Below are 22,708 nucleotides of genomic sequence, written 5' to 3'. Positions count from 1 at the left end.
ATTGAAATTATCCTCCCCCTACTCCCTGTAATTATTAATAGAGTTTAAGTGAATAAACTGATTCAGATGATCTTTTGATTTGAAAATGCATTCATTAGTAATGTTTTTTTTTTTTTTTTATAAGAACAAGATGTCAGCAAACTTCTTATGCAGGCAATATCAGATTAACTGATTTTGACTTTCTTTCCTTAAAAAAATGACTTGTTAAAGATAATCAATAAAATGTTTAAAAATTATCAATATTTATAAAACTACTGAGGCATGCTTTAGTGTTCAGTTTTAGATATTACAAAAGTGAGAGTTTATCTACTGAAATAATTTTTGTAGAATGATGGAGCAGTATCATGATGATAGCATTCCATTAACCAGGTGAGTAAAGTCTAGGCATTTCCTGTTGTGGTGCACTGTGGGTATAGTTGTTTGTGGTTTGGGGTGGACTTTAATTAAATGTGTTTTGTTAAAGATAACAAATCTTGAATTTTATCACCTAATATTACACAATTTTTAATTTTTTTTTATAAGTTAATTCATACAAACATATTTTTCTCTATTGAAAACATTTTTGATATCCTTTCCACCTTTTTCACTTGTATGCTTACATGTATAGGTGTAGGATGTAGTATAACAATACATGTACTTATAAGGGTGAAGGTTAAGGGTATAGGCACGTAAGTTTTGCTCTGTCCCTCCACCCATACCTCCATAATTAGAGGTCATGATCACAGGCTTTGTCAGGTCCATACTTTGTTTTTAACTATTGGGTGAAATGATTTGGAATTCGTTGCACTGTTCTTACTTTTATGTAGTGATTTATACTTGAGGTCAAGGTCTTTCTTTTCGAAGTTATGCAATGTCCTTACTAGAATCCACATATTCACATTCTTAGATACAACATGGCCAGTTGAGTAAAACATATAATTTTTACAGTATCACTGTGTGAATACCCTATTCACATTTCCCTCCATAACACTGGCTTGATTCATTATTAGCTCCTTAATTCCAAATAACTCATTATAATTTAATTCTGATTGTAATGTGCAATTTGATTGGATAAAAAATTTACTTTAAATTGTATAAATTGGGTTGCCTGTGTCACAATGACTTGCGTCAAAAATGTATCGATCCGCCTGACGTTACATTTAAATTTTGTACAATTTGAAGTCATTTTTTATGTGCAATTATCTTTTTTCTTACACTAAATGAATGAAAATTAAATTATAAGGAATGAATTTAATAGCTACCCAATTTATATGGTATAAAGTGGGTTGGAACAGTTTACGCTTTTTTGTAAACTGCCTCAACCCACTTTATAAATTGGGTAGCTATTAAATTCATTCCTTAAATAATTTAAGTTCTGGGATTTAATTTTACCGTTTCAAAAGCCAGTCAGCATGTAATATTTATGATAAAAACATGGGGCTTTTAAAATTTGACCTCTGCATTCTCTAATCCTAGTCCTCCAAATGGTGGATATGGTCGGTCAAACAATGGGGCGGTCAACCAAGGCTACTACAATGATCGCCGTGACGATTATCACCGTGGAAATCAGTACCGTGATGATTATCGCCATGACGATTATCGCGGCAGTCGAGGGGACCCATACTATAGACAGGGTGAGAGAGACTACCCCCCTCCTTCCTATCATGACTCCCGAAACTACCCCAGCCCAGGGCATCATGAGGCTTACCCAGTGCTGCCCACAAAGCAACGATACTAATTATCTGCACTGTAAGTAGTCGTATATAATCAGAATATAGCTCATTATAATCACTTATAAGAAATAAATCTCAGGGATTGAAAATATGCTGAATTGTATCTATATTTATGTGTGCAATTTCATATGGAATGAAAGCTTATTAATAGAATGTGCATTTTGAGCTGTAGGATTGAAATTTTCTCCTATATATTTTTAGGCATATTTTTTTCATCATCTTGACTGCTATCCTTTATCAATATCTATTTATGACTTTAATCACATTTTCTTCACCGTTGTTTATTTTTTCACTTCTTTAGAAGAATTTTTTTTTTCTTCTGTAGAGAGATTTTTTTTGTAGATAAATCATTTTTGTTTTTCAGCTGACTCAGGGGCAGATAATAAGTTCTGACTAATATTAGTTTCCTTTTCATATCACTATTTTATCACTTTAGTCTTCTCTGCATGTTTATTTAGAGAGCATAAAATTTTAAATTAGTTGTAAACACTTGTGTTAAATTGACAGAATTTGGATAAAAGTCTGATGAAATGAAAATGCTTTTGGTTGGGAGAATGCAAATATTGAAAGATGTGGTGGATTCTTAAAAGAATTTGAATTAAGATCTTTACTTATGGTGGAGAGTTAATTTTCTTCTTATTTTCTGTTTGCTTATTTTACATGTAATACATGTGTACATGTATATCAAAAGTTTAATTATTTCTCCCGTATTTTCATTCCATCGTAATGAAATTGTTAAAAGATATAAAATACTAAAAAAAATTGAGAAATATGCACGACACATAAAATATACTGCTTTTTGTGGTGTTAATTTTTGTAAGCATACTGACTGTTGGTCTTATGTGTTGCTAAACACTAGTTAGAAGAGCACTTTGGGGATTCATTTTGAATAATTTTTGTCTTTGTTTTGTGATATTTTACAAGTGGCTTTGCTTACTGAATTTTGATAATAAAAGAAACAAAACCTTCCCAGCAAAAGGAAAATTGTTGAAAAAAATTACCATTATGAAATGTAACAAATGTGAAAACAATTTAAGCAGAATTGCAACTGACTATATTACTATGTATTGCATGATTCTAGGGCTAGAATAAAGAATTCAGAGCCCCTCATGACAATCCCTATCCAGTATAAGTCCTTAGGTCTGTAAATGAACATGATTATAGACTTTCTGCATGAAACATCCTTTCACCCTTTACAACAGACTGTATATAGAGCTAGAATTATTGATGACGATGTACATGTATGATAATGAAAATAAAGTATATACAATGTACATTTATCCTGATAGATTACAATATTCATATAACTGTATATAATAAAAACAAATGTGCTTGAAAGTGTTCCAATTTTAATTTAATCTTGGTATTTTGATTTATAGATTCAATCTACATAGATAATTAAAATCATTTTTTTTTTTTTGGAAAGTGAAACTATTTATTGAAGAGTCCATGCAAAGCTTTAAAAATTAGCCTTTATAGTACATGAAAGAATGTTTTGCAAGTAATGTATATGTATAATATAAAACTTGAATAAAGTATCATATTTAAAATAGGATTATTGTTAAAAAAAAAAACTCAAATGTTTTAATTTTTACCTCTTACAGAGCAGGAGACTGGTGACAAAAACTGAAAATTATCCATAGACTGTTAATTATCTGGAGACAGAGAATTATCTGGAGACAGAATTATTCTGGAGATTGATTGCAGAGCTGTGATATGATCTCATACCAAAAAGAAAAAAAGTCCAGTATCTTGATCCCAAAAAATGTTTAAAAACCCTATTGTGATTTGTTACCAGAAGAAAAAACACAGGTTGTTGTTCTGTTGGAATGTGAAAGCCAATGTCACATTGATTGTAGTCAAAGAGATTTTTTTGTTATTTGATGTTGAACCAATTGTTTGTCATCTTTGTCTTCAATAATAGGGTGGTGAAAGCCCTTTAAAGTTTGAATGAATGGCATGGAAGTTAATTGTTAAAACATTTACATTTGGAAGATGAACCTTGTGCTATCACTTTTTTGTTTATAGGATATTTTTATACAAGAATTGATTTTTTTGATCACAGATTTCTTATTTTGTTTTATATTGGCAATTTACAGACTATTTATGTTTTTCTGTTTTGCTCACAAATTTCTAAGCCGTCTTTCCCTGGAAGTTTTTTTTCTTGTTTTGAAAACAAAAATCATTCCACAAGATGTCATGGCTCAAAAATCCCTTTTCTACATATTTATAACCTTTCATTCCAAACTACTATCTAACGGGTCTAACTTTCTGCTCTCTTCTCTTTTCATGTGTTTTTTTTAATTGTAGATACTAGTGTGTTCATTTCAAGTTTGTGTATATGTTTGACATGCAAGTAAAACTGAGAAACCTTTTCTGTTAAAAAAAAATGGTGCTATAGTTTTCTGCCATTTTCTGTTTCCCAAATCAAATTTTATATATGACCCCAAAAATGGCTTGTATTTCAGTGATTGTTAGCACTAGATATTTCTATGTACTGCTAAGTGTTTTATTTCAAGCTTACATGTATTTTAAAAACATTTTTATAAAAATATGGCTTATTGTGTTATTTTCTTTGAAGAATAATTTTTGTCAATCCATGTACAAAAGGGAATTGAGAAGTGTTTGTGTTTAATCTTGGTAAAAGCAAATGAATTTTTGTTACTAAAATGTTTATACGTGATATATACGTGTCTTTGGTACAAAAGATTTAGAAGTATTGCGATTTATATGTATTTATGAAATAATTTTTATTAGTGAAATCAACTTGCATATCAGATTTTCTATGCAAATTGGAAAAGATTGCTAGAGGCTAAATACAGGGATGTGTTCAAGATTGTAGCAATTACATCGATCTGTGATCTTGAGTGACGTGCTAGTATAGCTGCCATGTAGGGATAACAAGCTTTCATAGTGCATTCAATAAATCTAGATATATTGTCAAGCATCTAGGGTAGCTGTTATTGTCTTGAACACATCTCAGATACATGTACTTGGTACGGAGTAGGAATGGTTAGGTCAATAATACATGGTTAAGATAAAATGAAGACTACTGTAATATTTAAATTATTATTTCTGTGGGTTTTTTTCTTTATTTCAAAGTAATCTTGATATATAGGTATATATTATCATTGCCTGACTTTTGAAAATTTTGTGTTCTACAAGAATTTAAAACCAGCTATAAAATATTGGTAATTTTTAGATTTTTATTATATTTATATATAGACATGTACATGTATTTATAAAAAATATTTTCTTGCCAAAGCATCCCTAGCTAGTAAAGAAATGATGAGAAAAGGTTCAAGTTAACATTATTTTATGCCTACTTAGAAATGAAACATTCAATTAGAAAGTACTTATATGATGTGTTTTCACTAAAATATAATATAATTAACAAAGAGAAATTGATTTGTTCTATATTATCAAATTCTCCAGTATTTCAATATGTCAACGAAATTTAACAGTATGTATATATAAACATATATAAAAGAATGTTATGTATATGTTCACATCAGAACTGTCCAATTTTTAGGTACATAATTTAGCAGGTTTAGTGGAAGCTTTGGATGAATGTTGTAGTTTTAGAGAACTTGCAGGTTTTAATCGATAGCAAGTGATGTTTTAATTAAACCAATTATTAATTCTTCATTATTCATTACCAAGATAAGGAACTCTTCCATCATATCAAGAATAAAAGGAATGTTTCAATTACATTGTATTTGATGTACATGAATTAATAATGAATTTTAAAGCATGTTGTATTACAGTCTTAGAAACAAATTGTCCATGTGAAAGTTATTTCAAGTGAAGAATGAAAGTTGAGATATCAGAATATTTTTCTGTAAATTATAAAACCTTTGACTTTATAAGTAATCTCCAAAGATCTTTCTTTTAGAGTACTGTTATAACAAGGTACATGAATAAGTGGAGATGTAAAAGGACATGTGCAATCTAGCAACCTCTTTTGAAGAGATGAATAAGATAAAACAGGCAAAACTTGCTTTATCACACTTTTTCAGTTTGAAATATTCATACACTGATGAGATTTTTCAATGCAGTTAAAATGTAAATAATATTACACCAAATGTAGCCATTTATTTTTAGAAATGTACGTTTATGTACAAGTTTTTAACCAGATTTTAAAATGTGATATATCCAAAACCGTCCTTTTAATTAAAAGGATACTTTTACCTCAGCTGAGGGGTAATAACATTGGTGTAATGGTTGTAATGAATGCATAATAATTAATCCTATAACTGATCTCACATAGTGATTATTTAAACATGTTATCAAATTATTTACCAGATGCTAATTTTTGTCTTTGTTGAGTTCTGCATACAGAATATACGTATTGTCCCATAAATTTATTCTTCTGTAGCTTTCATGTTTTAATCTTAAGAAATTTCCCCTAGAAACAGTGAGGGAGGTCCAGTATATAGCGTGCCTTTCAGAAAATTGGGACCAGGTTTTATAGAGTCCTGTATAACATTCCACCACTGTCAACATTTTACTGAATGATTTATAAATGCTTTGTTTGGTTGAGAATTATGCATTGTACAACCTTATTATTGTCTGAATGTTGTTTGCATCCATCATTAAACCATTAAATTAAGATTCATTAATATAAAGCTTGTTATTTTTTCTGCTCAAAGAGGTGAAGCATCTTTCCTGTAATTAAGGTAACTTGTTGGGACCAAAACATAACTAGGTAATATGTGTACTGTAAACCAACTTTTATTCGCAGGCGAGAAATATTCACGAGTTTCGCTACCTACATTAACTCGCGAATATAAATCGCTGCGAATCATTTATTTTGCTTTGTATTTGTAGAGAATGTTTCCTCAGTCGCGACAATTAATCGTCATGAATTGATTTCAAACTGACTTGACACGAATAATAGTTGGTTTTCAGTATTCCTTTGTAAAAGACTGTCCAATGCATTTTGAATTTCTCAGCAGGTACAAAGTGAATTCTTTTTAAATAACTTGTTCAAAAGTGACTAGTTATTATGCATTTTAATTTTAAAATGCTAATAGACAGGCAAAAGATATTGCTTTATATCAAATGTCTTGAAATCATTAAAGGGGAGTTCTCGGTCATGATACAATCTCAGTCATAAGCAACTACAATGTCTACAAAGCCTTGGAACAGACATGATTTTACATCTTGTCCTAATGACCATAAATTGGGTCATGTCAATCCCTCTGGTAGTTAGCTGCCTATGTGCGAAGTAAATGCTTCTGCCTCCATCGAAAAGACTGAACATGAAGTAGTATGGAGACAGAATGGACATCGGGATTCCCATAAAATTATTCCCTGATAACGGCTCATATCTGTGTAAATGTTGATAAGATACATAATTTCATGTACATGCTATATTTCAATGAGTAGTTTTGCCATAGTTACTGTCACTAACGATATGTTACTTTAAATTTTTTTTAATTCTGTTTCAACAGTTTTAGTCTAATTGAAATAGAACTTAGCACAAAATTAGACAACAAGACTACAAGCACGATAATTTGTTAAATGCTAATCCTTGATCTGATATGAATAAAACCAAAGTTCAACAGGGTTGAATTTACATTTCAGGTACATGTAGGTACTAAAGTACTACTATGTACAATGTAGTACAATGACTTCAATTATACCAAATTCAGACAATCAGAAGGGACAAAAATCACCCACTTATACATGTACATAAAATCATGCACTTTAAAGATGTAAAACAGATAATCATCAAAGTTATATAAATAAAGACAAAAAAGGACAATATTAATATTTATTTAGTTTTTAAATCATGTGAAACGTATGAAGGCATAAGGAATTTTTCCTTACATGTATATCACAACACAGCTATCCACTGATACACTGTAAAATTTAGAGGTATTTACACAGAAATTTAGCACTAATGGAGTTTGTGGACCATTTCCTCTTTTGTAATCAGGTGATTAGTTTTGTTGACCAGTTGCATTAAGGTGTTTATGTTAAATGACCAATCATTAAGGATGTCACTGGGGTCTTTGTGTTCACTGAAATGCACAATTCCCTCCAGGCGATCAATCTTGGCCTGCACTGTTTTGTTTACTACCAAAGTAGAGAGAAACTCCTCAGTTTCCTATTAAAAAAAAAAAACAAATTGTAAATTTTAAGAAACCATTTCGTCTCAAAAATATAATAAATTAAACGTTTTATAGAAAGGTAGCGAATTTCTGTAAATGGCATTTTAAACAGAGCAATGTATTTGACGTACACGGACATGTAGCACTATATTCTCTATTTGCTGTATACAGGGTTATTTTTGTCCTGTGCTATTTTTGCCCTTCCACACTTGCAATTTTGCCACATTTTAAATTTGCCCCAATACAATTGTGTTTAAGAGATAATGCAGTCTTCCTTGAATTTTCCCTGTATTAAATTTGCCCACTTGCAATGACGGCGAAAGGGGCAAAAATGAAACTGGTGGAAAATTCCCTGTATTACAGTTAGATTTTTCATATACATGTATTTCTATTTCTGAAGTGAAAAGTGTCATGTTCATTAATAAAAAGATTATAAACAACATGACTTTTTGTATAAAAAGCTTACCGATTCTGCCAGATCTAGAAGTTCTGCCATTCGCTTTGTCCTTATCCTTGTGTAGTACTTGGCCATCACTCGTATATTCTTAAATGAAGAAAATCACCAAGTAAAAACAAAATTTCAAACAAAAAAAGTCAGACTTAACATTAAATAAATATATAATAAGTAGCCTACCAAATATATGTAAAGGTGCTTAACAATGATCTATACATTGGCAATGCTATTTATTAGTGATGGGAATCGGTAAGAATTTCATAATCGATGATCTGGCTACTGTAACTAACTAATTATCAATTATAATTGGACATTTACAAAGTCTGTCAATTTAGTTTATTAAATGGTAAGAATAGGTGAATAACTACTTTCTGTGGCGGTCCAGCTGTAGTTAGAATAATCTAACTGTGTCTAGGGACAAGCCAAAGTCCATAGGACAATTTCATTTTAACGATAGAACGTTCTATCTAGTCCAGCTGGTTCAACATTCATTTTGTAGAATCCGAAGTACGTCCATACCCGGGAATTAGCGTTGTTACCCGGGTATGAATACAATGTCTGTTCGTCTGCGCCATTACGATGCACAAATAAGTTAATAGACAAATTGCAGCTGGAATATTCAGCTTAAAACTATTATGCTAGTAAAATAAAATAGATAACCCGATTAATCGGAATAAAAATTTTGTAATCAAGCGCTTGAATTATGCCAGCAATCGACTGATTTTCGATTATAATCGATGATTGGAACACCACTACTATTTATTTTCTGTAAAGCTATAATTAAATATATACATGTATATAAAAAAAATTCTGTACTTCAGTACTATGACTTACATGTTCCACCACCCTATTTTTGAGATCCGTCCATCTCTTTGCTCCTCCCTCCAACTTTGTATTGAACACATGAGTAGCAGGACTTGAGGCGGAGCCAAACTTCAATTCACTCTCATATGTAGTACACAACTGTTTCCAGTTAATCAGCTCAGCTGTCGTGAAACATTTCAGTAGCTCTCTGAAATGTCATGTATAATAAAAACTTGTCATGTATAATAAAAAATTTTACATTCAAGTTTAAAATTTCCTGCTAGAAAAAAAACACACTAAAAATGACGTGTTGAAAATACTAGGAATATTTCTTTTTTAACCACAAAGCTAATAAAAGTTCTTTCACTTACTTGTACACAGGGATTTCTTCTAAGTGTTTATCTTCTTTCACTCGATGAATCAAATCAGATTGTTCATTGTCATAAGGGGCCAAGATCAGATACAGTACCACATACCGTAGTGCCTAAATATAACACTCATTATTTAACACACAACATCAAGAGTTCGGTATTAAATTTGTACATTTACTTTAAACCAATTCCTTTCTTTATACTGATATACTTGTAATTAAATACATATTTATGTAAGAGATCAGTGTGAATATTTCAATTCTTTAAAAACAGAAGCCAGTGTTCACCTCTCTCATTTTGTCCTTATCTTCTTTAATTTCTGGTGTTTCATACACAGCTCTGTAATGTTTACATATTGCCAAGTACGAGCCTTCATGCTCATCCAGCTCTATCATTAACTGATAATACTTCAACTTCAGCTCCTACAAAACATAGTCAAACTGCAATAGGATTCAGGAAGTATTTCAAAATTAAATTCAACCAAATGAGGCAATAAATGTTAGCTATGAGTAGATCATGTATACAACTCAATTACTCCAGTCTGTATCTAAGACTTTATTTTTCATAAAATTGGCTCTTTTAAATGATTAAGAGTGAAAATAACAAATAAACCACATAAAATATTATATCTATCATTCTAGTCTACTCTGCAGTAATTCTACACGAAAGTTCACGACATTTAGGAATCCTTTTGCTCAAAACAGAACCCACTGATTTACATGTACTTGTGTCAATAGTATGTGTTCTTACTGTGGTGTTTTTATCTTGTTACAATAGTATGTGATCTTACTGTGGTGTTTTTATCTTGTTACAATAGTAGGTGTTCTTACTGTGGTGTTTTTATCTTGTTACAATAGTAGGTGTTCTTACTGTGGTGTTTTTTTTAATCTTGTTACAATAGTATGTGTTCTTACTGTAGTGTTTTTATCTTGTTACAATAGTATGTGTTCTTACTGTAGTGTTTTTATCTTGTTACAATAGTATGTGTTCTTACTGTAGTGTTTTTATCTTGTTACAATAGTATGTGTTCTTACTGTGGTGTTTTTATCTTGTTACAATAGTATGTGTTCTTACTGTGGTGTTTTTATCCTGTTACAATAGTATGTGTTCTTACTGTGGTGTTTTTATCTTGAAACAATAGTATGTGTTCTTACTGTGGTGTTTTTATCTTGTTACAATAGTAGGTGTTCTTACTGTAGTGTTTTTATCTTGTTACAATAGTATGTGTTCTTACTGTGGTGTTTTTATCTTGTTACAATAGTATGTGTTCTTACTGTGGTGTTTTTATCTTGAAACAATAGTAGGTGTTCTTACTGTGGTGTTTTTATCTTGTGTCAATAGTATGTGTTCTTACTGTGGTGTTTTTATCTTGTGTCAATAGTATGTGTTCTTACTGTGGTGTTTTTATCTTGTTACAATAGTATGTGTTCTTACTGTGGTGTTTTTATCTTGTTACAATAATATGTGTTCTTACTGTGGTGTTTTTATCTTCAAAGAATTTGGTGTTGATTTTCTTGCTGATAATCTGTGTCCTGATGTAATCTTTCTTTGCCAAACATAATCTCATCTGCTCCAGGATAAACTCAATCTTCTCCTTCCTCTCCATGGAGCCAAACGTCTCCACCTAAAATTATAATTCAGCAGTATGGCTAAAAAGTTCCAGGTATCAAGAGAAATGTAAATGCAATACAATAAATTAATTAAAGTGACCATGTAACAAAGTAATGTATAGACTCAAATGGTCCTGGAGAAAATTACTGTGGTAAATAACTCTCAAGCATTACCTCCCAACTACAAAACAAAGTGCTCTAATCCAAATACACTGTACATGTATTTTCACATTGATAAATCAGAATGTAAACCTTGGAATATCTATAAACTGGAACCTGAATTTTTCTGCAATGTCACTGAATACTTTTTTATGAAACTTTACTTCTAATGTTTCCTTTATTGCAGATGTTTTGGATATTTACTGTATATCCTTACCTATAAGTCCTTCTGCTTATAAGTCGGTTGTATTTTTTTTTAAAGGTTATCTAGAAGGATTTGCCATTGACCCTCTGAAAAGTTAATACAGCTTTCGGACAGAATCCGTTTTTTTTTAAAGGTTATCTTGAAGGATTTGCCATTGACCCTCTGAAAAGTTAATACAGCTTTCGGACAGAATCCGTTAACAATTTTAAGTGAGTTGGAAGTTACCACTTTTCTTTTTCTATGTATTTTAAATCTTGATATCTTGAATCCTTGGATATCTCAAAGTCTTTCTAGGTCCTACTGAGTTATGACAAAACGAGGTTTGACTGTATTTTGTTAAATTTTTGTTTTAATGTTTTTTGTTGGAAAGGTATATCCCTTGTCCCTACATTTTACCATAAAAAAAATACCAATGATTTTAGGACTCCCCTTTAAGTCAGACATAGAGTTTGGGCAAAAATCTAACTCCCAAACATCCATCTTATAGGTGAGTATAGACGGATATCTTCACTGAATTTTTTTTTTTAATTCTATGTACCTGCAGTTCTTGTAAGATGGTTGCTGCCTCAGCAATCTTTCCTGCATCCTCTTTGATTTTTGCTAGGGTTCGTGTCAGTCTCGCTCTTTCTATTTCTACATATATCTACAAAATCATACATCACACTTAAGCAAGATTATTCATTTGTGTATTCCATATGTATTATCTAGACCTTAACCTTCCATAAGCATACATTTGTAGGTTTATGAATCATTCCATTTCAAATAATGATGGTAATTTCCATACTAAGCAAAAGAAGATGAGTAACTTGATTACAATTATAACAGGACCTAAACCTACCTTCCCAGCTGTTACTGTCCGTAAAGTATCTATGAGTTTCAGTTTTATATCTAGGTTTGGTGTTTTGTCTACATAAGTGCAGGCCTCTTGTATCATTTTTGTCACAGCCTAAAATAAAATGGAACAAGGCATGCTATAAGCATTAAACATGCATGTAAGATTTGCATGAAACAAAATATTTGATTACAATAATTGAAATGAAAAACTCCCAAGATTTTGGTGAACTCTTGCTGATTTGTTGACCTTGTACCTGCTTAATCTGTCCCCTTTTCTTGGTAAGGAGTATAATGTTCTCATTTAAAGCATCCCAGTTCTTGGCTTCAAAGCACATTTTCACCACGGCAACCAGAATACGACTTGTGGAATGTGTATCAGAAGCCTGCAATAAATGAAAAGAACAGTAAGAGACAACACCTTGGCATTAAAATATTGCACCTAAATTTCAAAGTCATACAATTATTAGTACAACTCTAGTATCAAGACAGCTCAGCTCTTCCAATCAGTGTTTAAGTTGCAACTAATTAAAACTTTTATCCATGCAGTGCTTAAAAATACACTTATTTCAAATATTTAACAAGTTTATCATAACCTAGGCCATAAAAATTAAACAACCAGAAATGTCTGATGAGAAAAGTTGCAATTGGACTTAAAATTTTAAAGTTTTATATATACTGAACCAGGTATCCTGAAATTCTAAACTTGTAACAAGTTTGATTAAAATCAAAACCAAACCATAGAAGGAATAACATTTTTAAAGATTTTCACAGATTTTCTTTTTTATCTTAAACTGGTTTATAATACAATTAAGAGATTATTAAGAGACTTGACAAAGTCTACATGTGTACCATTTTTTTTTTAAATCAGACAAAAAAGTGTTTTGATTTTTGAAAATTGATTACAGATGAACAGAAGATGAAAATTGGTAAATAAGCTTTTCTATCTCTGACCAGTAGAACTGAAAGGTAGATTATTAACCTAACATCAGTGACCATGTATGTGACTAAAATACTCACAGTTCTGGTTTGTTTTTCAAGTGACAATAAAGTTTCAAGTGCCTCTGTCAACTTCCCTTGCTGAAAAAGAAAAAGGTTTATAAATATATTCAGTTTTAACTATTGAGCCTGCTGCAGTTTAATTCATGAAATCTCACAAGCCCCATGCCCAAGTCTACTAAATTTTGGTCTGATTTTGTAAAATAAATTTTAGCAGTAGTCTGATGAACTAATAAAAAACAGAAAGTTGTTTCTTCTTTTTAATGAATATTATGAAATAAGCAATAATAAATCAACTTTCCTTTGTCTCTGACTTACTGCCACCTAAGTTCTCGTCTTTGCTATAGTTATTTAAAGCTTTTATCATCTTCATAATTAAGCCAAGGATAAGAATCTGGTCCCATTTTACATAATAAGAACTTACGACTAAGACCAAAATGTAATTTTGTGAGTAATTTCCTTCTTTTACATTAATTTAAAAACAGTACTAGAAATACTTTCAAAGAGTTTACTTTTAAGATATGTTTTGCACATGAAAGTTTTTAACAGAATTGATAATTTTGTAAGAATTTACATTCAGCTGAAGTTTTTAGTCTAAGTCTTAAGTTCTTTTGTAAAACAGGGCCCTGCTCCTCTCCTCTTTTTCACCCTTGGCAGATATAGATATTCTTGGCTTAATTGGGATGAACAAAACAAGGGTTCAATTTTTTTTTTTTTTTTTTTTTTTTTTGGATGCTTAAGTCCTGGACTTGAAGGTTGAATTTTAGTGATGTCCAAGGAAGAATTGTCCAAGTCTGAATCGATAGCATCATTTTGAGATAAATAAATACAACTTGTTTGATGTGAATAAATAAAAACAAAATGTAACTACATATCTTTATTTTTCTACATAAAATATACCATAAAACCAGCACTCAACCCCTGACACCCCAACAGATGGAGGAAGCTTGTGAAATTGAGTAAATGTGGGTCGTATCAAAACAGAAAATAAAAAAAAAAAAGACAGATTGTAATTCTAAGAACACTCAAACTATTGAGATAAAAAATTCCCAAAATTATACTTTTATGAAATAATCAAGAGATGTTCATACTATTTAAGATTTTTGGACCTATTTTTCTGGGGTTTATAAAATTATTAATGACAACAAGTCCTCAAACTTTTAACAATTCTAAATGCTGAGTCCGAAACCAAATTTACCAAATCACAGATGTCAGGCTTGAGGAATTTTGAACCCCTGCTAAAGCATTTCATAATCACAGCAGGGTTGACTATATAAATTGTTTTACTATAGTCTGTCCCATATTTAGTGCTTCCACCTAATCTTTGATGGTAGCTAGTGTTCCAAAACTGGATAAATTCATTATTGAATGAAATCTGAAGCATCATGACATGTTGATTGATAATCCAAAAATTGAACATTCCTGATAATGATCATTTTATGCATGTAAATTGTTACTATCTCTGTTCATTTATTTTCTCAAATTCATTTCATAAGGTTTTTTTTTTCATTTCACATGAAAAAACAAGAGGCCCATGGGCCACATCGCTCACCTGAGTAACTTTGGCCATGCTGTTCTTTACCAGATTTCCCCCTTGTAATACTTATTGTGGCCCCGCCCTACCCCCGGGGGTCATGATTTTAACAATTTAGCATCTACACTATCCCAGGATGCTTCCACATAAGTTTCAGTTTTTCTGGCCCAGTTGTTCATGAGAAGAAGATTTTTAAAGATTTTTCTTACATATTTCAATGTGAAACTTGTAATACTTATTGTGGCCCCGCCCTATCCCCGGGGGTCATGATTTTTACAATTTAGCATCTACACTATCCCAGGATGCTTCCACATAAGTTGCAGTTTTTCTGGCCCAGTTGTTCTTGAGAAGAAGATTTTTAAATATTTTTCTTACATATTTCAATGTAAAACTTGTGATACTTATTGTGGCCCCGCCCTACCCCTGTGGGTCATGATTTTTATAATTTAGAACCTACACTACCCCAGGATGCTTCCATATAAGTTTCAGCTTTTCTTGCCCAGTGGTTCTTGAGAAGATTTTTTAATGACCCCACCCTATTTTTGTCTTTTCTTGATTATCTCCCCTTGTGAGGGGACTTGGCCCTTCATTTTAACAATTTAAACTCCCCTTCACCCAAGGATACTTTGTACCAAGTTTGGTTAAAATTGGCCCAGTGGTTCTTGAGAAGAAGTTGAAAATGTGAAAAGTTTACAGACAGACGGACAGAAAGACGGACGGACGGACGACGGACAACGGTTGATCAGAAAAGCTCACTTGAGCTTTCAGCTCAGGTGAGCTAAAAAAGGTACAGGACATTATTTTGAAAAAGGAGTGAGTTAGAATGTTTTCCCTTGGAAAAATAAAATATGAGCTCCTAATGAAATTTTTGAAGAAAATGTGTATCAATGATACAACACTATGGATAGCAAAATGTATTGGAAGTAAATTTCATTCAATGTTTAGAGTTTTATCATTTCCAAACCATTTATAGTATAAAGATTGGATACAAGCAAGTTGAAGCAAACCAGTTGGAATGATTTTTTTATTGGTTATGGAAATTCACAATGTTAATTTAGACAATTACTATCAAGAACAAGAGGGAGAAGTATTTTCCTGTCACTGAACTTCAAAATTGACTCTGAATCAGAATGTTTACCATTTCATTTCATTGCTGACTGCAAGCAACAGCAAACAGTCAAATACTGATCTATATTTAATGTTAATTCCCTGACTGCATACTTCAAATTTGTTGCCTATGTTAAACACTAGTTGAACTCTTGAAAATTTGGAGAGAAAAAAATTCACTGATGAAACCATGTTTGAAGGCCAAGAAATTTTGAGGTGATGCATGGGTTCTAGGGTTTCAATCTGTATGAATATGTATGTTAAAAGAAAAACCTATGAAAATTTCTCAGGATGCTTCCAGAATTTTTAAGAGTAATTAATGTTTTAAGATGTCTTGTGCATTGAACATGGTAGATGCAGCTTCATTTTCAAATAACAAGCTCTGTAAATAACCCAGACAGCAGTTGCCATTATCAAGCCTATGTATATTAGGTATCATACATTTCATAGTGAGCGCAGCAAGCGGCGCGATGTGCCGCTCGTCACTGTGAGCTCTAACGACAACACCTGGGCGAAGAGAATATTCGGACTACTGCACATTCATTCAATAGAATTTTTTTCCACAGTAATTCTGGACCCACAATGCATCGCTTGTTGTTCTCGTTTCTAACCTCATTCGCGTGGTAACAACAACTAAAATTCACAAAAAATAAATTCACCTTAATTTAATGGATATTGCATACAGATAGTAGATTAAACGTTCTTTGTTAAAATTTTTGCACTTTTCAAACTTCATTTATGGAAATGCTGCTAACATACGACGTCATGTGATGTCACAGTCTAGACGTTCCAAATGTCTCGTGCGGTTTGAAGAGGTGGATCTTAAAATTAAGTGAACAATCCGCTCGCCCCAACGGTCGCACCGTCAACATATTATAGATTAAAACCCAAGCACCTGTGATGTAATCCACAAATATGATGATGCTGATATGCAGGAGACTTTATTCATTTAAAAATTATAGTGTGAGCAGTGGTGCATGAGCTCTTAAGACAAAGCCTTCATGGGCAAAGAAACTGCATGAGCATAGAAAAAATTTGGAATGCTGCACAATGATCCAATAGCATTTTTCCGCAATTACCTCTCGACCCACAATCTTTGCAATTTGTGACTTGCCACATACTACATTCTAGCAGTAACAACAAAGTTTGCCAAAAAATAAACTTGCCTTGATTTAATGGATAATACAAATAGATAATAGATTAAATGTTCTTTCTCAAAAATTTGCACTTTTCAGACTTTGTTATGGAAATGCAAATAACACAACAAAGTCATGTGATGTCACAGTCTAGATCTTCCAAATGCCTCATGTAGTTTAAAGAGGAAGATGTAACATTAAGATAAAAGTGAATAACATACAGCTGCACTCGCTCAAACAGTCAAACCATCAAAATATTACAAAGTTAAATACCACGTGTAAATTATTCACACAAAAGTAAGTTTCACAGAAATTAATCATTAATATGTTAGACGGTGTGACCGTTGGTGAGGGCGGAGCCATCAAGTGAACATTTCTACATTTTATTGTTTAATGATAAGTCAGTGTTAAAATCAAATTGTGTGCAGTCTAGACCAACTCCAAAAACGGCGTGAACTCCGAAAACGAAGTCTTTGGCTCCATCATGCATTGCGGCAAAATGGCGTCCGATGTAAACAAACGATGGATTGTCGTTCGCTTTCTCCAAAATATACGACTGCATAATGGCTGTATTTAGTTCATCGTGACTTTATTTTAATTTTTGTTGAATGGATAATTACATTTATTAAATTATTTTGTGGATATTGACTTATTCATCGCTTCAAACTCTTGCATAATAGTAAATTGGATATACGAGATCGAATTCAATACCGCCGGTAAGAATTATTTTCTTATTTGATTTATTGTCTCCTTGATCTAAATTTTATGTCCTTTCTAAAATAAAGGTGTTTTTATTTGTTTTTGAAGACACCAGCTTGTATTTATTTTAATCAGAAAATTGCGTATTTTTCACCACGGAGCAGAGATATTCACAGGTTCATTTTTAGAAGACATGTTGTGACCTTAATTTCTAGAAGAGTGGTTTTTCGTTTTCATATTGATAGATTATAGTTTTTAAACTGTTTTCATAATAATATTTGTTCGTATGTGATAAAAATTCGGTAATTAACAATGATAAGAACTTGCGCATTTAATTCAGATATCGTACACAGATAAAAAAAACAAAAAACAAAACGGAATGCTAATTTATGTGTAAAATTCAGTCAAGATTTTAACAGTTACATTGTATTTTGTCCAATTTTGCATATATATCCCTTTTATTATACATATTTACTTCTCAAACGTATCATTTTCTCTGTAATTTATCTGACTTCAAACGTCAACTTTGAAAGAAAATATCTCCTTTTTTGCAAATAAAATAAAAAATCTCTTCCGAAGTCTTTTATTTAGCATTTCTGAGTACTGGTGTAATTGCCATACTTTCCAAAACTTTGCATGGACAGTTTTTGTAGACCACGGACTCTATTTTCGGAGTCTTTTTCAGTCTCAATTTCTTACTTCCGGAAACGCTGTTTTTGGCGTTCGTTTGGACTGGTGTGTAGTTAGTGTCAGAAAATCATAACAAAGACCTCATTCTTAAAAAAAAAACCTTCAAGTTCTCTTACCTCAAATATTTTTCATTTCAAATAAAGAAATTTAAGGTATTTAGTTTTATAAATCTGGAATACTTTTTCTAAGTTATTTCATCATGAACTGCCTAGCCACTCAAAATCAAGTAGCATAACGGGGAAAGAGCGTGCACTGGACCAGTCAAGGATTCAACCTACCAAAGCCCAAGAACTCTTTCACCTATGTATCTGTCCAACAATATTAATAAACGAATATGCCTGAGCAACATTTCTTTATCTTTCATGACTTAATTTAAAAATCCCAATCCAGAAAAATCAAGTCATTTAATTCTCATCTTTTACTTCCAATGCATGGTCATGACATCAAATACAAATAAGGACAATTGTTAGGATCGAATACATCGGAAGTCGAACTTGGGACCCAAACTACAGAAAGATGATCTAACTCCTGGGTTATCAGGACACTCGGAAACTGATCCTCTGACCAACACTAGGGCTGTGTATCGTGAGGGCTAAAAGTATCAGCATCGCAAAATTTCTGAGAATTATTTTCTTAATTTTAACGAAAAAAATGTACAGTAAATTCAACATTTCTGCATTTTAAAAAATTAATCCGATTCGAATAGTGTTTAGTGCTTTCTAAAACTAACATAAAAGCAAGATAAAAATCTTTTCTGGAAAAAACAAATTTAACTCAATAAAAGGATTTTTTTTTTACAGATATTAAATTGTTTATGCCAAAACTATTAGAATTTTAAAACCAAAACTTGTGAATAATAGCTAGGGTACATTTCTGGGAAGTATCAATGTTTTGTGACATCCCTATTCACCACATAAATAAAAAAATAAAAATTAGAAATCATTTTCTTTTATCATTTGAAGCGTATCCATAAATGGAACATGTGTTTGATGTGGTAGTTTAAGCTTCAGACATGTCCAAAGATTCTTCTTTTGATGGGGAACTTCACGAAACTAAATTTGACACTTAAAAAAAATGATAAAACTTTTGAGAAAAAAAATTCACAACAACAAATATGAGACACAGGCCTCCACCTGCAAATGTATATAGGAAGAAGCAGGTAATCAAAGACAAGAATTAATTAATTAATTAATGAAAAATGAAAAAAAAAATTAAAATGCATACCCCTTCCCCCCTTCTTGAGTTCATACCAGAATTCAGTAAAGCTTTTCATGCAATATTTTACCACTGAAACATTTTTAAAATGTATTATTCAAGAGGAAAATTATACCAAGTCACAAAAAACTTTTATTTCTAGTTTGTGTATTGAAAATAATCCTGAAGACATTCGTAATTACTAAATTTTATTAACAAGTAAATTAGAGTTGTTTCTTTTCCCTAAAGTCTGGTGGAAGGGACCACAGAAAGATCCGCCCCTCCATAGTACGTAGTACGCAGTCTAGACAGTGACGTCACTGGAATTCGTTAAACTGTTTTTTGCTTCACCAAAAACATATTAAGGTTTATTAAAAGGTGAATAAATTTGTTTTTAAAAAGAGAGTACGCATACGAAATATCAATTATTACAGGTTGTTAAAAATTCAACAGTTTACGCTGATTCATGCAATGAATGACGTCACATGTCAGGTCTATGACGATCGAGTGCAAGTTAGACTAGGCCTAGATGAAAACGAAAGTAACAAGGATGTGTACTATAAGGGTGTTTTTGATTATTAGAATTTATAAAACTTCATTAACGCAGGATTGGAATTAAAATTACGATTCTCCAGCATCTCGTTTATGCGGGAATTTGTCGCGAGATTCAAGATGGAAATGACTATGGACGCCATATTGTCGACAAGGTTCTCAGTTCCATAGGTATTGTAATAAAAATATAGTTTACAATAGAATTCAATATATTTTACATACATACGTGTTACCTATAGGGAGAGCTTCGCTCTCACGGGCCCTTCGGGCCCGTGAGAGGGCTCCGCCCTCTATTAAATATACCATAAACGGACCTTGGGGAAATGTATGGTTCCTTAAAAAATCAAAGGAAATTCGGACTGATTTAAAAATGTCTCCATCTCTGTGATATAATTGATAGAGGGCGGAGCCCTCTCACGGGCCCGAAGGGCCCGTGAGAGAGAAGCTCTCCCTATAGGTAACACGTATGTATGTAAAATATATTGAATTCTATTGTAAACTATATTTTTATTACAATACCTATGGAACTGAGAACCTTGTCGCCAATATGGCGTCCATAATCTTTTCCATCTTGAATCTCGCGACAAATTCCCGCATAAACGAGATGCTGAAGAATCGTAATTTTAATTCCAATCCTGCGTGAATGAAGTTTTAAAAATTCTAATAATCAAAAACACCCTTATAGTACACATCCTTGTTACTTTTGTTTTCATCTAGGCCTAGCCTAACTTGCACTCGATCGTCATAGACCTGACATGTGACGTCATTCATTGACTGCATGAATCAGCGGAGACTGTTGGATTTTTAACAACTTGTAATAATTGATATTTCATATGCATACTTTCTTTTTAAAAACAAATTTATTCACCTTTTAATAAACCTTAATATGTTTTTGGTGAAACAAAAAACAGTTTAACGAATTCCAGTGACGTCACTGTCTAGACTGCGTACTACGTACTATGGAGGGGCGGATCTTTCTGTGGCCCCTTCCACCAGACTTTAGGGAAAAGAAACAACTCTAATTTATTTGTTAATAAAATTTATTAATTACGAATGTCTTCAGGATTATTTTCAATACACAAACTAGAAGTATAAGATTTTTTTGTGACGTGGTATAATTTTCCTCTTGAATAATACATTTTTAAAATGTTTCAGTGGTAAAATATTGCATGAAAAGCTTTACTGAATTCTGGTATGAACTCAAGAAGGGGGAAGGGGTATGCATTTCATTTTTTTTTTTAATTTTTAATTTATTAATTCATTCATTTATTCTTGTCTTTGATTACCTGCTTGATCCTATATACATTTGCAGGTGGAGGCCTGTGTCTCATATTTGTTGTTGTGAATTTTTTTTCTCAAAAGTTTTATCATTTTTTTAAGTGTCAAAATTCAATTTCGTGAAGTTCACCATCAAAAGAAGAATCTTTGGACATGTCTGAAGCTTAAACTACCACATCATGCAAACACATTGCTCCATTTTTGGATACGCTTTAAATGATAAAAGAAATTGATTTCTAATTTTTATTTTAAAAAGTACTTTTAAAAATATAGAACAGAAAATTTATTCAGCCAGTTGGAACCTATGGTGGGTTATGATAGTGTATAAAGTCCAAAATCATATGAGAAAAACCAAGTTAAACAATACATTGAGGGACTTCAACACATGACATGTATATTAATAAAGTTTAATGTTCTCTTGGCTTAAAAATACCCCCGCAAATACAGAATCTTCATTTGACATTACCCATGGTGATCCATAAAGAGGTCAATGTTGTTGAATAGTACTAAAATATCTTTTTCTTTAATCTTCCATATATGATCCTTTTTATTAATTATGTGGTTATTTAATTATTTCCCCGTTATGCTACTTGATTTTGAGTGCTCTGGCTAGGCAATTCATGTTGAAATATCTTAGAAAAAGTATTCCAGATTTATAAAACTAAATACCCTTAAATTTCTTTATTTGAAATGAAAAATATTTGAGGTAAGAGAACTTACAGCTTCTTTAAAAAAAAAAAAAAAAAAAAAAAAAGACTGAGGTCTTTGTTATGATTTTCTGACACTAACTACACACAATTAAAACAATAAAATTAAATGTAGAAATTTTTACTTGATGGCTCCGCCCTCATCAACGGTCACACCGTCTAACATATTAGCATTAAATTAACTATTTGTACAAATTTGTAAGTATAAGAAGGTTGCTTGGAAATTGAATACTGAACTAAATTTGGGGATATATGATCACTGAAAATGCTTATTAGCAAGTATGACAAAGCTGTTTTGTCACGAGGCATAGCTTAAAACAATAATACGAAAAAGTGAGAAAAACTTAGATTAATCATATGAAAATTTATTAAACACTTGTAAGACTATACATACCTTTGCAAGCTTTTCACATTTTGGCAGTTTTTCATCTACGGTGGAGCTGTAGTCCACTTCCATTTTTTGTTGTTTTTCATCGCCGGTGTCCGCCATGATTTCTCACAATCTCGTATATAACGAGAAAAATCGAGAAAGACAAGTTTCATCTTG

The 22,708-nt window shown here is 31.8% G+C and overlaps 2 protein-coding genes across 2 annotated transcripts in view; one reads left to right on the top strand and one right to left on the bottom strand.

Annotated features, from left to right (window-relative positions):
• Positions 1-6,334, top strand: part of LOC133190349 (prominin-1-like) — a 36,320-nt gene extending 29,986 nt beyond the window's left edge. Inside the window, exons 24-26 of the mRNA XM_061325923.1 lie at positions 328-369; positions 1,456-1,728; positions 3,317-6,334. Coding sequence (XP_061181907.1) covers positions 328-369; positions 1,456-1,717 — 304 coding nt within the window. The 3' untranslated portion in view covers positions 1,718-1,728; positions 3,317-6,334. The remainder of the gene's footprint in view (positions 1-327; positions 370-1,455; positions 1,729-3,316) is intronic.
• Positions 6,335-7,478: 1,144 nt separating this feature from the next.
• Positions 7,479-22,687, bottom strand: LOC133190347 (26S proteasome non-ATPase regulatory subunit 12-like). The gene is made up of 11 exons (XM_061325922.1): positions 22,556-22,687; positions 13,286-13,345; positions 12,523-12,651; positions 12,273-12,380; positions 11,973-12,077; positions 10,935-11,084; positions 9,748-9,882; positions 9,461-9,573; positions 9,120-9,297; positions 8,298-8,375; positions 7,479-7,827 (listed from the first exon to the last, which is right to left on the bottom strand). Exons 1-11 carry the CDS (start codon positions 22,649-22,651, stop codon positions 7,618-7,620), a joined length of 1,362 nt encoding a protein of 453 aa, XP_061181906.1. The 5' UTR covers positions 22,652-22,687; the 3' UTR covers positions 7,479-7,617.
• Positions 22,688-22,708: the final 21 nt, after the last annotated feature.

This window comes from Saccostrea echinata, unplaced genomic scaffold (assembly GCF_033153115.1).
Source record: "Saccostrea echinata isolate AGI-Se365-2 ecotype Australia unplaced genomic scaffold, CSIRO_AGI_Sech_v1 ptg000022l, whole genome shotgun sequence".
In the NCBI taxonomy this organism is placed as follows: domain Eukaryota; kingdom Metazoa; phylum Mollusca; class Bivalvia; order Ostreida; family Ostreidae; genus Saccostrea; species Saccostrea echinata.
Note: the sequence above shows the minus strand (reverse complement) of the source record. Positions and strands in the feature narration are given on the sequence as shown.